The following is a 16,862-nucleotide window of genomic DNA, read 5'->3' on the forward strand; positions in this document are numbered from 1 at the left end:
ACTTCTTTCTTTTTCCTCACAAAACTGTTCCAGGAGAAAAAGCTCTTAAAGGGATAGTGTAGCTTCCAGGGTGAGAGAAAGAGGAAGGCTCACTTCTCACAAGGTTTTAGTGGGAGAGGAAAGAGGAACTTGAATATAACTGTCAGGGGAGCAGGTAGGAAAACGGTCCAAACCGGGGTAAGTTCAAGGGAGATAGAATGAGCAAAGGTCTAGTTACTCCACAGCTCTAGTAATTAAGAATTGGTTTCTTCTTAGTCCAGAGGAGTGACTTGGAATCCAATTAAGTTCACATTTTTCTGGTTCCCCAGCTTAGGAAACTTGTCAGGTGACCACTCAGGGGACCTTAAACATTTCCTCCAACTGTCCCCATTACAGGAAATGTGCGGTCCCTGGGTCAGATTACTTTCACTTTCCAGCACTTCATTTGCTTTATAATCTGCCTTCTGCTGCTCACACACACTCAAGCTCCAGGCACACTCCACACCAAAGCTCAGTCTGCCAGGAGAAGGAAGAAAGCTGTTTATTTTGATGAAGCCACAGTGCTCAGATTGACCAGGTAGGAGGCTGGCAGCACCTCTTTGGGAGGGTGGGCTCCCTCATCTGTCTAGGAGGCAAACCTGCCCCTCTCAGTCTACTTTGTTTCTCTGCTTTCTTAAAACCTTAGCTTTGGTTCCTCTTAAGTCAGGATGAAGTATATGTGTACTGGCTGAGTCTCCACTCCTGGAAGAACCCCATGTTTGGCTCCTAGAGGACAAGCCCTTCCCAAGTGAATGACTATCCTTTCACACTTTGACAGATTTGTGAGTGAGAGGAGGTAGGTGACAGAAGAAGAAATCAGCACTGGTTCAGCAAATCTCAAGAAGGAACATACACTCAAGCCCATACAGTCAGGTAAGTGTCATTATGGATTGAGTTTGGGGTTACTAGTGAGGATCCAGGGACCCACAAACAACGTCATGACCCTAAAATGGAAAGCCAGCATCACACGTACTCAGAAAAGAGGTGTCCTGAGTGTTGTAGTTGAAAGGCAAGCCTCAGTTCCCCAAAAAGTTCTCCTCTTGCCTTTTCTGCTCCCAAAACCTGTTCTGGATCCCTATCTCATCAATATACATTCATTTCTTTGGGGTAAGCATTGCTTTCTCCAGGTATCCTCTGGCTACATTCTCATCCTAAAGGAAGATTTACTTAACCTTCCCCAAAGGGAGAGCAGAAAGTCAGCTCAGGCTGTCCTTCCTTCCTCAGACCTTCCTGGTGGGTGCTCTGGCCATTTCTCTCCATCCTCTCTTCAACCCATAAACACAGCAAAAAAGTTTTTCCTAGTGGAAGACTAAGTAAATCTTCTTCTAGGATGAGAAATATCCTCAAGCAAACTGTTCGATGCCATTCTCACTTTAATATGAACTGGTTTATCAGAAACTGGCTTAGATAAAGCTTTTACTAAGAGTTTACTTTGTGCCTGGCAGAGATGCACACTGGAAGCAACTCTCACTAGACCCCCTAGAGCCAAGTGCTAAATTTTCTAGAAAGCCCTAAAAATCGGGCTATGGTTCATTGTTTTAATTTTTGCATAGACTTTTAAAACTCATGGAGAAAATGTTAATAAGTTTGAGTAGACTTAAAAGTGTTTCAAAGGTTCATTTTTTTCTTGGAAAGCTGGTTGTGAAACATTTACCAGCATAGGCCTGATGCCTAGGGACATCAAAATAGAGCCTGAGGGAATTGCCTGACTATACAGTGTCATCTGCCCAGCATTCATTGTACCAGAGAAACAGATGTCTGCACAATTTATCTTTGTTACTCCCAACCTCTTTTCTCTATACTTTGCTCCATGACCTTTGGCCAGGAAATTTTTCCTTCTTCACGAAGAGCCCAGGGTCCCAGAGCCGCCCTATTTCTCCTAGCAGAAAATAAAGTCATCTAAAAAATCACAGGTAACTCCTACAGAAGTATGCGTGTTGCAGGGTATTATCCTGCCCATAAACCTTTCGTCCTCAAGGAGGAGGTAATGCTTAACCCAAAAGGACAACCTACCAAGGAGAGAATTTCAGGGACAGTGAGGGAGATATGTGTGGAGAACAGATTTGCCTGGTTCCATGAATAAAATGCCTCACCTTATTTAATGATCACTTGGTTGGACTGATTTTTTTTTGGTCAAGTTAACAGTTTGTATGAGCAAGGATTATTTCCAGACTGACATTTCATGCAGGTTGTTTGCATATGAACCAAAAAGTCAAGCAGGAGCTAAACGTTGCATTGCAAACACGCTCTCAAATTCCTAAAGTCTTAATAGGATCATGATGAGTTATGGAAGAAATATCTCCTTTCTGAGTTCCTGGTGGGGGTAACTGCTGTCAAATACATTTTTACCATGAGGCAGATATTGAAAAGGTAAAAATCTAAGTTTTATTATTATACTCAAGTATAGGGTCAGGCTCAGCAGCAGCACTTGGCAGGCCAGTAGTGAAAGTTAAGCAGGTACAGATGAGAGAAGGGAATGATGCCAGGACATGGCATGGAGGAGGTGACTAAATGTCAGGTGGGAGGGGGAACACTTAGACCCAGCCCCAGCTGACTGCTCAGCCAATCTGCCTCTGCAGATGGGGTTTTGGAAATGAAAGAGAGGGAGGCTTTAGCTCCTCCTCCCTCAGCTCAGGGTAGGTAATAACTGGAGAGAATCACAAATGATTAGGTATCAATCTGTTAAGAAGCAGTTACAACATTATGCCCTCTGGGATTATTTATTTTGCAAGTGTAAACACTTTTTTTTCCTGGCATTGGAGGGAAGGAAGGACAGATTAAGAATCCTCAGGTGAGGAAAGGCATTTATTTTTATTGCCAAGACAAATAAAATAGAGACAGGAGGATGAACATTTTTATTTCACAGTAAAAATACTATTTCTGCTTGTCAATGTTTGAAGTGCTTTTGGACATGTAGGAAACAGTTGAGCAAAAAGAAAATTATTTGGAAATCCTTGTGTCATTCAGGAGACATACCTGGTCCTTCCATAAATGCTTAGACATAGTTAAGACTACCAACAGTCAAGGCAACAGGAGCCAGGCCTATCTGAGGTCACATCATGGAGTGTGACCCCTGAAGGAAGGAAAGATTAAACTCTATAACTCACAAGCCAATGTTCCTCCTCCCCACCCCTTGGCAAGGTATCCCTTATACAGCAGCAGACACTGTATCCAGCAGCTGGAGAGTCAGCTCAAGAGAATCCCAGAGATATTTGATGAAGCAGAGACACAGACTCTCTAGGAATTCACAGATAGAGAGAAGCCATAGACCCAGAGCAAAAACATTTTCAACAAGTGGGATCTCTGACAGCACAAACAAGAACCAGCTACCAACTCAAGATGGCTGCCAAGAGTGGGATGGTGAGGAATGGGAGACTCTGTGAGTCCAGCTGTGAGAAATCGGTTCAGCACAGATGGTGAACCCATGGGAAAACTTCTAGAAGGCTCTGTAAAAAGAGGCACAGAAAGTTAGTGGTGCACTGGAGAGTGTACCAGGTCTGGAGTCAGGAAGACTCATACTCTTGAGTTCAAATCTGACCTCAGACATTTAATAACTGGGTGAAATGGCAAACTTTTACAGTAATTTTGCCAAGAAAATCCCAAATGTGGTCATGAAGACTCAGAAACCATTGAACAACCTACAGAGAGGAGAGGAAGGACATTACAGTAGGAGTTGCCTATTTAGACATGTTCTACACTTACCTTCCAACACCACTCACTCAGGGATTCCTAGCCAACCATCCCAAATTACTGTCTCATTCCAAGCCCCAAGTGGGCAAAGATACCACATTTTCACCCCTGTATTGAAGGGTTTCCTGAGGAGCTGCCACCTTCTTCTCTGGAGCCTTGATGAAAGCTCCATTTTACCTGCATCCAGGGATGCAGTATTGCCACCATTTTAGCTAAGGGAGCCTCTTTATTTCAGGTGAATTGACTTTTCCCATAATTGAAAAGAAAGAGTTTCCCTTTCCCATAGCATTAAAAAGCAAAACATTTGCTAATATGTGTACATCTTGGGCTCTCAAACTCCTTATAAGAAGGATCTAGCTGAACGGTCCTTGGGGAAAGGAATCCTCCCATTTTAGAGGGGCCTAAACTGCTATCTTGGGTTGTATAGACCCTTGTAAGGAAGCAGAAACCTCAAGACCCAGGAGACTGCCTACAGCATATGGGATAAGGCAGGGCTGCAGGAGGTTAACTAGGCTCAATTGTAAAAATCATCCATCTTTCTAGGGAAGAAAGAGTTCATTAAGGCCAACTCTAAGGACCTACTTAAGGAGCCCATCCCCTACTTAGGACTGTGCAGATTTATCAAACATACAGCTTCTCAAAGCTGGGACACATAATGCAGATTGTCATGGGGATGGAAGTGATGCTTTAAAGGCCATTCCAGCATTCACTAGTGCCAGCTGCCCAAGAGTGGGAGAGGAGAGGGAGAGCCCAGGGAATATGATGAGAGTGGGCCCAGTCTCCAACCTCCTCTGAAATCAAAGGAGTGACAGACTAAGTAGCAATGGCCCAGCAGGACCTATAAGGAAGAAGACCCTGATGTCAGGGCTTGGATGGTGGCTGCCCCAAGGGGACTCCTCACTGACATCACAAGGGAACACCCTGAAGAAGAATCTCTTGGAGCTAGGAAAAATCTCTGACTTTGAGTTAGGGGAAGAAAATAAAGGTCCTCAGATTGCTAGTCAGAGCCACGTTGACAATCACTTGGAATCAAAGGCAGATCTTTCACAGGCAGCTGCTCCAGTTCAGATGCTTAGCAGTCACTCGTCTACAGATCACTCCAGTCCCCTCCATTCCCCTCCACAAATCACCATAGCTTGTGTAGATGGACCCTCAGTTGGAACAAGGAATCCTGGCTCTCAGCCTAGAGCAACTCTCCTCAGAATTTCATGGCTCCAGAATCTGGGTGCAAGGATTTGGGTGGCTCAGAAGAACTGAGTGTTTAGGGAGCTATTTTAATTGTACTTAAGCTGATGATTAGCTTTTTTTTTTTTTTTTGGTAAGAAGATCATAAACTTTATTCTGGAAAGACAAAGGCTGAATGGGTATTTGATCAAACTGATATTATAAAGGAGGTTGATATATAGAATCAATTTTTTTTCACAATACATTGAAATATAAGACCCATGTAATAACCGATGAAGATCCAAAAAAGTTAATTGATGACATGGGAAATACTACACATAGTAGCTTTGTAATGAAAACAAACATCCCAAAATGTGATACAGTTTGAAAACAGGAATTGCTTCTTCTTGAAAACAGCACAAAAAACAGTACATGAAAGGCTATACACTTCTAGTTTAGATCATCCAAACTCTTGTCGTTAACATCAAGCAATATGGTTATATATTCCCTGAAAAACGTGAGAATCAAACAGAATACATGTTGAATTGAATATGTACCAAGCCTATAACCATATTGCTATTAAAAACTCGCATGTTTCAAAAAGTGTGCAGCAGGTATTATATACAGTATCTCATTAAACCCTATAATTTCCCTTTAAGAAACTGTTTTTCTTAAATTACAAAAGCATTAGATTTGGATTTTGACCACTTGGAAGAAAATTCAAGCTCTTTCATTTATTGTTTGATCTTAAAAAATAAAACAAACTCTCAGTGATGAAAATTAGACATGAATAATATAAGGAGCTATTATCCCCATCTTAGAAGTAAAATGAAACTCAGAAAACACAGATGTGTATACTGCCATACAGTTCTGAAAAGTCAGAGCCAGGTCCAAACTGAGCTCTTCCTGCTCAAATTCAACCCTTTTGTCCACTATATCAAGTGCATCTGCAAAATGTATATATCATTTACTCCATGAAAATCCTCAGTAATGCCTATTTTATGCTTTAGTATAAAACCCTGTTCCAAATTGTACTTAATTGGACCTTTCTAAATTTATTCCCTTTTTCCTGAATATTCTTCTGCTTGGTGAAACTAGATAGTTTGAGGAAAAATAAAATGAATTTTATTGAGAAATGTTAGACATGGTAAGGAAGTGGAAAAATAAAATGTGTCCCCAACAGAGTGGTTTCTAAAGAGGTGATAAATTGACATTGACTTTTAAGTGCAAGAGGCTACATATGGCCTTTTCATGCATTTTCTTTTATAAAATAATCATATTAGTAATCTCTTCATTTTAAAAAGGACATGAATATAAATGTTCCTACTAGAAACAATCACATACAGAGATGCATTTTTAAAATTATTATTTTATTAGATCAAGATGTAAGGTATTTAATTAAAGCAAATGTTAACTTATTTGAACACCCAGGCAAAATATTTATATCTTATTTAAAATGGTTGATGGAGTCTAATTTTTTCTGCTGCATCTGTTTCATTCTATATCAGTTCATACCAGCCTTCCTGAATTTCTCTGAAACCAACCGCTTTGTTGCTTCTTATGACACATACTCTATCCCATTAATATACCATAATCTCTACACAATAAAGACTTTATAAGACAAAACCATCAAATAATGCAATGACTAATCATGATTCCAAGACATTGCAATGAAGAAGGCTGTCAAACTCCTGACAGATGATCGACTGAATATATAGAATGAGACACACAGCTAGATATAGTCAAATTTTTTTATTATGCATATTTTCAAGGAATATTGTAAAGGGAGGTAGAGAACCCAGAGCACTCAGTTTTCTAGACTCTGCACAGTAACTACCTGTGTGACCTGAGATAAGTCATTTCACCTAACTGAGCCTTGCTTTCCTCATCCATAGCAATAAATGAGAGAATTGGATGGTTTTCAATTTGTTTCTTGGCTTTAAATTTTCTTTTTTTTAATTTCTGAAATTAATTCATTTATATTTGGTTTTCAACATTCGTTTCTATAAGATTTTGAATTCCAAATTTTCTCCCCATCTCTCCCCTCCCCTCCACTCCAAGATGGCATGCATTTTGAATACCCCTTCCCCCAGTCTGACCTCCCTTCTAATACCCCAGCACACCCCCTGCTACCCACTTCCCGCTTACTTTCTTATAGGGCAAGATAGATTTCTATACCCACTTGCCTGTATATCTTATTTTCCAGTTGCACATAAAAACACTTTTGAATATTTATTTTTCAAGCTTTGCATTCCAAATTCTCTCCCTTCTTCCCTCCTCACCCACCCTCATTGAGAAGGCAAGTAATTTGATATAGGTTATACATATGTAATTATGCAAAACATTTCCATAACAATCATGTTGTGAAACACTAACTTTATTTCCCTCCATCCCATCCCACTCCCCCAATTCATTCTATTCTCTCCTTTGAACCTGTTCCTTTGCAAAAATGGTTCCTTTTGACTATCCCTTCTACCCATCTGCCCACCCTTCTATCATTCCCCACTTTTATTCCATTCTCCCTTTTTTTCCTAGAGGGTAAGATACTCAATTAAGTGTGAATGTTATTGCCTCTTCAAGCCAAATCCAAGGAGAGTAAGGTTCATTCCTTCCCTGTCACTCCCCAGCGCCTCTACTTCATTGTAAAAGCTCTTGCTTGCCTCTTTTATGTGAGATAATTTACCTTATTCTATCTCTCCATTTTGATGTCTCCCAGTATATGCCTCTCAGAACTCTTAGTTTTATTTTTTAAATATCATCACATCATGTTCAACTCACTCTGTATAGATATATATATCTATATATATCTCTGTATACATACATATAATATACATATAAATGCATAAATATACATATGTTTGTATGTATATATGTGAGTGGGTGTGTGTGTATATGTATGTGTATATATATTCACAAATATACATATGCAGACATGCATATATATGTATATGTGTATGTAAATGTGTGTGTATATACATACATATGTATATATAATCCCTCCAGCTATCCAAATACTAATAAAGGTCTCATGAGCTACAAATATCTTTCCATGTAGGAATATAAGCAGTTCAACTTTAATAAGTCCCTTATGATTTCCCTTTTTTGTTCAGCTTTTCATGTTTCTCTTCATTCTTGTATTTGAAAGTCAAATTTTCTATTCAGCTCTGCTCTTTTCATCAAGAATGCTTGCAATTCCTCTATGTCTTTGAATATCATTTTTCCTCCTGAAGTACTACACTCAGTTTCATTGGGTAGGTGATGATCAGCTTTTCAAAAAACATTACTAGGAGCAAAATAAGATATAATACTAGGATTATCTCTCTGCCATTTCCCCATAGATTGTCCTGATGCCTCAGGCATTAAGACAAGGCCAGGGTTCAAGGCTGATTCCACCAAAGATAGCCTCGTTCCCCTCTTAAAGTGAACCCAACTCACCCTTTGTATCTCCCCTCACACTAGAAGGAGCTGGGTGGTACAATGCTGAACCTGGAGTCAGGAAGACCTGACTCAAATTGAACCACAGATACTACCTAGCTGTGTGACCCCAGGCAAGTCATTTGGACTTGGTTTGCCTGGTTCCCTCAACTGTTAATTGGAGATAGTAGCAGCACCTACCTCCCAGGGTTGTTGTGTGGAACAAATGAGATAATATTTGTAAAGTGCTTTGCAAACCTTCCAGTGGCACATAAGTACTTATTCCCCTTAAACAAACTCGTCCCTTTGATTACTCTCTAGCTCTGCTTCTGCCCTCTCCTACTTCTTTAACAAGATTCTATCTAAGTTGAGCAACTCAGTCCATGGTTTCTGACTCCTTGGTGGCCTCCATATGAGTGTGATGTCTGTCCATCCCAGGACAGTCACTATCTACTGCAGGAATCTTGGCTAACAGAGATGGGGGGAGCTTAGTCACTGAGCAATGGGTCATTTATGTTTGGGGCCTCCTGGAAAGTGATAACTACCCTAGACTTCAATTTTCTTTCCTTAGGAAAATGTCAGGGAAAGAACTTCCAAGCAGCCTGACCTTGAAAACTACAGTGGAGATCCCAGCTCTTGGTCGACCCTTACATCTGGGAACACTGGATGACTCTCGCTCAGATACCTCCAGATACCATACTCTTTTGAATGCAAGGCCTTGTTCCAGATGTCAACAGAGGGCAGTGTTATAAAAGAGTACTTTCTAGTGGAAAAAATGATCTAGTGTAAGAAAGTCAGATTCTGAGAAAGTCCCAGTGATTAGTGTCTCATCAGCTTTTTTCTCCCAGTTAGAACCCACCTGGATCACTTTGTTCTGATGGGAGATGATACATGATGGCAAATCTCAGTCAGGAGTGATGAGAGCTGTCTGAAGAGGTCAGGGAAAGGAGGGGCTCATTCACCCTGGAAGAATGAAAATCAAAAAAAAAAATAAAAAGTACTTAACAAAAAGACTTTTAAGAATATGACTGAGCTTTCTTAAAAAAGAAAAACAAATACCTTTAGCCAGAGAGGGGTCAGGACCTTAATTACAGCAGAAACAGTGTTGGGAGGTAGAGAAGGCAGATTGTCACACACAATCATTGACACACACAAGCAAATACATCTATGGTGCTTGTGCATGTTAACCATAATAGTGAAAATTCATTTGAAAGGCAGCCTTGAAGGAGAAAGGATTGATGGTTCAGAATGAGGGACTGGGGGAAAGGTGGAAGGGTAGGCAGTTCCATCACTTTCTCTTGAGAAGGGGGAGGGTTACAGGTTGTTTGAATATACGTTGGCTTTTGATCTTTACCAGTCTCTAGAAGAGAGGCAGCTGGTGCTTCAGTGCATAAAGCACTAGACCTGTAGTCAAGAAGATATAAATTCAAATTCAGGCTTAGGCAGGACAAGTCACTTAATCTCTGATTGCCTCACAAAAAGATCCACTGGCTCCATTGGAGAAGAAAAAGGCAATCATTTCAGTATGTTTGCCAAGAAAACCCCATGTACAGTTATGGTACATGGAGACAGGAAGAGTCAGAATCTATTGAACAAGAAGTATTTTGAAGAGCCACTTTATTCTACCCCAGTTCTTGCCTTCCTAAGTCACACCCAGAACCCAGTCAGTAGTATGCAGCTAGGTGGTACAATGCATGGACTTGAATAGACTGGACTTGGAATCAGGAAGACTTGAGTCCAAATCCAGGCTTCAACACATCCTACTTGTAACACACTGGGCAAAACACCAAATTCTGTGTGCCTTTGTTTCTTTCCCCACTCAAAAAATGAGAATGACAATAAAAGCACCTACCTCTCAGGATTGTTCTGAGGAACAAATGAGATAATATTGCAAAGCATTTTGAAAATATTTCTTTATTACTCTTAATTTTATTTTTTCAATCACATGTAAAAACATTCATTTTATTTTTTTATTATATATTAATTTCATTTATTTTTGATGTTCTAAAATCATACTTAGAACTTAGATTTTCTTTCCCCTACCTACCCGCACTTCCCCACTCTGTCTCCAAAATGGCATACAATTCTATATAGGATTTACACATACCTTCATTTAAATTACATTTTAAATACATTTTCACTATGGTCATGCTGTGTAGAAGAATTAAAATGAATGGGAGAAATCATATAACAAACCAAATGATACACACACACACACACACACAAAAATGATCTGCTGCATTCTGCGATTGAATTACATAGATCTTTTTCTGGACATGGTGCCTTAGAAGAACACTGGGAATTTTTTTCTAGTCCTTGCTTTGCTACAAAGTTCCAAATCCACCAGAAAAAACTCTCCCACACTATGGTCATTGCTGTGCACAAACTTCTCCTGCTTCTGCTCCTTTCACTCAGTATCAGATCATATAAGTCTTTCTAGGCCTCTTTGAAGTCTTCCTGTTCATCATTTCTTATTGGGCAATACTATTCCATTACATTCATATACCATAATTTATTCAGCCATTCCCCAGTTGATGGGCATCCCTTTCATTTCCAGTTTTGCGCCACTACAAAGAGTGCAGCCATAAATATTTTTGTACATGTGGGACCGTATCTGATTTTTATGATCTCCTGGGGATACAATCCTAGAAGCAATACTGCTGGGTCAAAGGGTATGCACATTTTTGTAGCCCTTTGGATATAGTTTCCAATTGCTCTCCAGAATGGTTGGATCAGCTCAAAGCTCCACCAACTATGAATTAATGTCCCAATTCTCCCACATCTTCTCCAACATTTATCATCTTTCTATTCTGCCATGTTTGCCAATCTGATAGGTTGGATATGGTACCTCAGAGTTGTTTTGATTTGCATCTCTCTAAGCAAAAGTGATTTAGAACATTTTTTCATAAGATTATAGATATCTTGAATTTGTCCTTCTGAAAATTGCCTATTCATATCCTTTGACCATTTGTCAACTGGTGAATTGTTGTTTTGTTGTACATTTGCTTCAGTTCTCTATATATTCTAGAAATGAGGCCTTTAACCCCAAGATTATCTGCAAAAATTCTTTCCCAATATCCCACTTTCTCTGAATTTTGGTTGCATTGGGTTTGGTTGTGGAAAACTGGTCAGTTTAATGTAATGAAAATTATCCATTTTGCACTTCATAATGCTTTCTATGTCTTCTTTAGTCAAAAATTCTTCCCTTCTCCATAAGTCTGATAAATACACTATTCCTTGCTCCTCCAATTTGTCCATGGTATCAATCTTTATACCTAGATCTTGTACCGGTTTGGACTTTATACTTGTGTACAGTGTCAGGCATTGGTCAGTTCCTAGTTTCCACCACACTGTTTTCCAGTTTCCCCAGCAATTTTTGTTGAACAGTGAGTTCTTATCCCAGAAGCTGGGGTCCTTGGGGCTTATCACACAGGAGATTGTTATATTCACTGCCTACTGTGCCTTGAGTATCGAGTTTATTCCATTTTTCAGCCCTTCTGTTTCTTAGCCAGTACCAAGTGGTTTTGATAATTGCTGCTATATAATACAAGTTGAGATCCGGCAGTGCTAGGCCACCTTCCCTGGCATTTCTTTTCATCAGCCCCTTTGATATTCTAGATGTTTTGTTCTTCCAGATGAATTTTGATATTACTTTATCCAACTCTGGAAAATAATTATCTGAGAGTTAAATTGGTATGGCACTAAATCAGTAAATTAATTTAGGGAGAATTGTCATTTTTATTATATTGACTCAGCCTATCCACGAGCAACTGATGTTTCTCCACTTATTTAGATCTGACTTTATTTGCGTGAAAAGTATCTTGTAATGGTGTTGCTGTAGTCCCTGGGTTTCTTTCAGCAGGTAAACTCCCAAATATTTTATAGTGTCTACCTTAGCTTTAAATGGGTTTGTTCTTTCTATCTCTTGCTGTTGGACTTTTTACTAATATATAGCAATACAGAAGATTTGTGTGGGTTTATTTTGTAACCTGCAGCTTTGCCAAAGTTGTTTCTTATTTCAAGTAGTTTTTTACTTGATTCTCTGGGATTCTCTAAGTATATCATCCTATCATCTGCAAAGAGTGGTAACTTAGGTTATTCTTTGTCCATTCTTATTCCTTCAGTTTCTTCATCTTCTCCAATTGCTACAGCTAACGTTTCTAGTGTTATACTGAATAATAGTGGTGATAATAGACATCTTTGTTTCACCCCTGATTTTATTGGAAATGCATCTAGCTTATCCCAATTGTATATAATGCTTGCTGAAGGTTTTAGGTGGATACTGCTTAGTATTTTCTCCTTCACTTGATAGTTCTGGAATGTGGCAACAATAAACCCTGTTGTTTTTAGTTTGGAATCCCTTTCATGAGGTGAATGATGGATTGTATCGATGATTATTTTGCCCTCTGGATCTACCACTTCTGGGCAGTTTTCCTTGATGATTACCTGGAAGATATTGGAAGATTTTTTCATCATGGCTTTCTGGCAGGTCAATAATTCTTAACTTTTCTCTCCTGCATTTATTTTCCAGGTCAGTTGTTTTTTCAGTTAGTTATTTTACATTTTCATCTATCTTTTCATTATTAGATTTTGCTTGACTGATCCTTGCTGTCTCATAGAACCATTAGTTTCTACTTGCCCAATTCTAATTTTTATCAAATTATTTCCTTCAGTTAACTTTTGCATCTCCTTTTCTACCTGTCCAATTATTCCTTTTATGGAATTATTTTCTCCAGTTTGTTTTTGAACTAGCTTTTCCATTTATCCAGTTTTCCCAGTCAGGTTTTTGTTTCCTTTTCCATTTTTTCAATTTTCTTTTTCAAAGAGATGTTCTCATCAGTGATTTCTTTTTTCATACTTTTAAAATCATTGGCCAGTTTTTCTTCTATTTCCTTCTTCAGCTGTTCCAGGAGAGCTTTTTGTACATGCAAGCAGTTCACAGTGGTTCCTGAAATTTCAGATGGAAGTACAGTGTCACTACTGACCTCTTTGGTATTCGTGTTTTGGTCTTTGTCCCCAAAGAAAGATTCTATGGTTTTTTCACCCTTGTTTTGCTTTTTCTTGCTCATGGTGGTGATTGTGTGTTGTGGCTTCTGGTTCTTTCAGTTAGAAGCTGAAGAATTTGGTGTTGGGCTGACTAGTGTGAAAAAGCTAAGGGCAGATGTATTTTACCTTTTTGTTTTGTGTTTCCTCGATCAACCCTGGTGCTAGTGTGTTAAGCATGGGGGAGGGGTGGTCTGATCACAGGAGATCTCCTGACCTGACCTGAGGTAAAGGCAATCTCAGGGGTTGGTGATCCTAGCTCCCCTATTGTCCTCCCATTTCCCCTGGAGTCCTGAGGAATGCCTGGATCCTAGTGTGAGTTTCCACCCCTCCTGCAGCCCCTCTCCTTCTGTTTCACCCCTGCCACAGTAGGAGGAATCCTCTTTAGCTATTTTCCTAGGCTCATCAGTTATTAGACCTTTTGCCCCCACAGATGTTCCCAATGATCCAGGATCTTTCTGGGGAAATATTTTATGATCCGTTTGAGGTCAACAAGTGGGGAGGAGAGAGCATTTACTGACCACTCCTCCATCCTGGCTCCTGGAAGTTCAAGTAGGCAACTTACAGACGTTTAATCTGGGGGCTGAAAGTCTCAGGAGCTGCTGTGGCTGATATCCGGGGCTCAGCAGCTGGCACTCACTCAGCTCTGCTGGTCTTTCACCCTGGGCTGCCACTCTGCCATCTGCCTTCTGCTGCCTCAGGCCTCCCCAGGGCCCTCTATCTGGATGTTCTGCTCTGTGCACTGTGGGCTCACCCCCATGGAACAGAAGTTAATTGGAGAAGACAGAAAGACCTTCTTGACATGTTTAGAGGGGATAGCAAAAAGTAATAGACAATCCCTAGGAGAAACTTGGGAATTATCTGTCAAGTGAATGGAGAATGGCCTTGGGTTGTTCCTATAAGAGAGGAATAAGAAATTTTCAGAGCAGCTCATATTTGTTTGCATTTTTTTTTTTGGAATTCTGCATATTTATTACTAATTCAGACTCTCAAGGGGATGAGAAATAAACTTTCTATTTAATTTTTATTTTCTTTGTTAAGTGATTCCTATTTACATTTGTACCTTTTAAATTCTTTTTTTTTTGAGCTCCAAATACTCACTCTCCATCCATCCCTTACCCAACCATTGAAAAGAGGAGCAGCATGACTCCCATTATGCATCTGAAGTCATGAAAATCATATATTCATATTTGTCATATGGCAAGAAAACAAAAAAGAAAAAGCAAGATTAAGTGAAAGAAATATATTCTTCTATCTGCACTCAGAGTTCAGAGGGAATAATAGCTTTTCTCCTTTGGGATTCTCACTATGAAAAAGTCCTTCAAATTCCTTAGGGAAGGAAGGAATAAACCTCCACATCACACAAAGATCTTAAGATGGGTAAAGGCCTTGACGCTTAATATAGCTGGGCATAATGTGGCCATAATTGTGTACATACATGCATGTGTTTTCCAACAAGCAATAATAATTCATTCACTATATGCCCTAGAGGAAGGGTTGCATTTGTAGTTATATAAACCTAGGAGATGCCACCTCCTAATAACCTTCAAAGAACAGTCACCTGGGTGGGGGGGGGTCTCCCTCCTGCAGACAAGGATCTGTGAATTTCACTAGGACAATACATAGTTATGCTCAAAGCTTGTGTAGATTACTAGGACCCTTCTCAGCTAGTGCTCTACTGGCATACCCTTCAGGAACCTAAGGGTCACCTCCTCCTGCTGAGATTTCTGAGCAGGGCTTTATTACAATCATCTGCAAAAGCAATCATTCATGCTTCTTTCTTATTTGTTTTATACAGACCCAGGCAGCAGTGGAGGAGGCTCAAGGGAGCCAGAACTCAGAATTGTCCTTGTGGGGAAAACAGGGGCTGGGAAAAGTGCAACAGGAAACACCTTCCTGGGCAGGAGAGAGTTTGAGTCTAAGCCTTCAGGAGGGTCACTCACCAAGGTCTGCAGGAAAGCCAGGACCACATGGAATGGGAGGGAAATTGTTGTTGTTGATACTCCAGGCATTTTTGACACTGCTGTTGAAGAGAAAGAAAATCTGAAAGAAATAGCTCGCTTCATGACACTATCCTCTCCAGGACCATATGCTATATTCTTGGTGTTACAAGTGGGTCGTTTCACCCAGGAGGAGAAGGCAGCTGTTGAACAGCTTTATGGCATTCTAGGAGAAGCATCAGTGAAGTTTCTAATCGTCATCTTCACTCGGAAAGAAGAACTGGGAGATCAAAGTGTAGGGGATTATGTAAGAACCATTGAGCACCCCTCTTTCAAGGAGTTGGAGAAGTGTGAGCACAGATACTGTGCATTTAATAACAATGCTAGTGGAGCCCAGAGAGATGCCCAGGTTTCAGAGCTGATGGCCATGGTGGAGACAATGGTGCAAGCGAATGGAGGCACCCACTACACCAATAATACATACAAATCTGTGGAACATCTACTCCAGAAGAATGTAGAGGATCTTCAACAACACTACAAGGAGCAGTTGGAGACGGAGACAGAAAAAATCAGACAGAAATATGAGAAGATATTTGAAGAATTAGAGAAGGAAAAAGAAAAGTGGAAAGAGGAAAAAGAAAAGGATGATAAGAAATGGGAAGACTATAAGAAGAAAAAGAAGTCCTATGAGTATAAGAAGAAGGAAGAGTTCAAATACTTGGGGAAGAAGTACAAGAAAATTTCTGATGGTGCTCGAAGTGAGGCTGAAAATCTTGAGAGTTCTCTTTTGAAAGTTGCAAAATTAATTTTGTACAATGTTATACCAGTTGCCACCAGAGGTTTACTCAAGAAGTTCTTTAGACAACTAGAATCACTTCCTACCTAGTCTGCATCATGGGAGCTGGTGATACAAAGAGTTTAAGAGAGGTCACATATTTAATAAAGAATTCAGACATCAGTTGAACCCAAGTCTCCTGACAATATGTCTAATGTTCCTTCTGGTCTATCACATTACTTGCTAAATAGCAATGCCTTTCAGAAGAATGCAGCCTGATATTTTACAGTAACACATAGAATTTCCTAATTTCTTATGTTAAGTCCATGTGAACAGGCAGCTAGGAATAGCTAGGAGAAGACAAGAACCCTTCCCACAATTATGGCCACATTATGCCCAGCTATATTCAGTGTCAAGGCCTTTACCCATCTTAGGATCTTTGTGTCTATTCTTTCCTTCCCCAAGGAATGTGAAGGACTATTTCATAATGAGAATCCCAAAGGAGAAAAGCTGTCATTCCCTCTGAACTCTGAGTGCAGATAGAAAAATATATTTTTTCACTTAATCTTGCTTTTTCTTTTTTGTTTTCTTGCCATATGGCAATAACCTTCACTGCTTCCTTTCTTCCCCACTCTCATGAGGCCTATTCCAGAGAACCAATGTGCTGCAGACTAAAACCATCCATTCCACCTCTTGACATGCTCACAATCTCTCTTTCTTGGAACTGCTAAGTAAACCAAGCAAAGTACTGTTCTCATCACCGTCACTGGGCTCTGTAACCTGCTGTGAGACAACCAACTTGGAGACTATTCTCAGAG

The 16,862-nt window shown here is 39.9% G+C and overlaps 1 protein-coding gene across 5 annotated transcripts; it reads left to right on the forward strand.

Moving 5' to 3' along the window:
- Window positions 1–125: 125 nt before the first annotated feature.
- On the forward strand, window positions 126–16,233 carry LOC140533045 (GTPase IMAP family member 4-like). Of its 5 annotated transcripts, none has more exons than XM_072652331.1 (3): window positions 126–556; window positions 686–891; window positions 15,128–16,233. In XM_072652331.1, the coding sequence occupies exon 3, from the start codon at window positions 15,394–15,396 to the stop codon at window positions 16,153–16,155; it is 762 nt and encodes a 253-aa protein (XP_072508432.1). In that variant the 5' UTR covers window positions 126–556; window positions 686–891; window positions 15,128–15,393; the 3' UTR covers window positions 16,156–16,233. The 5 variants fall into 5 exon arrangements, 2 of the variants coding, with proteins under 2 accessions (XP_072508432.1, XP_072508431.1); XM_072652330.1 differs by having other exon boundaries at window positions 163–556; window positions 797–891; XR_011976774.1 differs by lacking the exon at window positions 15,128–16,233 and adding an exon at window positions 8,858–9,297 and having other exon boundaries at window positions 224–556.
- The last annotated feature ends 629 nt before the right edge of the window (window positions 16,234–16,862 follow it).

Source organism: Notamacropus eugenii, chromosome 3, assembly GCF_028372415.1.
Source record: "Notamacropus eugenii isolate mMacEug1 chromosome 3, mMacEug1.pri_v2, whole genome shotgun sequence".
In the NCBI taxonomy this organism is placed as follows: domain Eukaryota; kingdom Metazoa; phylum Chordata; class Mammalia; order Diprotodontia; family Macropodidae; genus Notamacropus; species Notamacropus eugenii.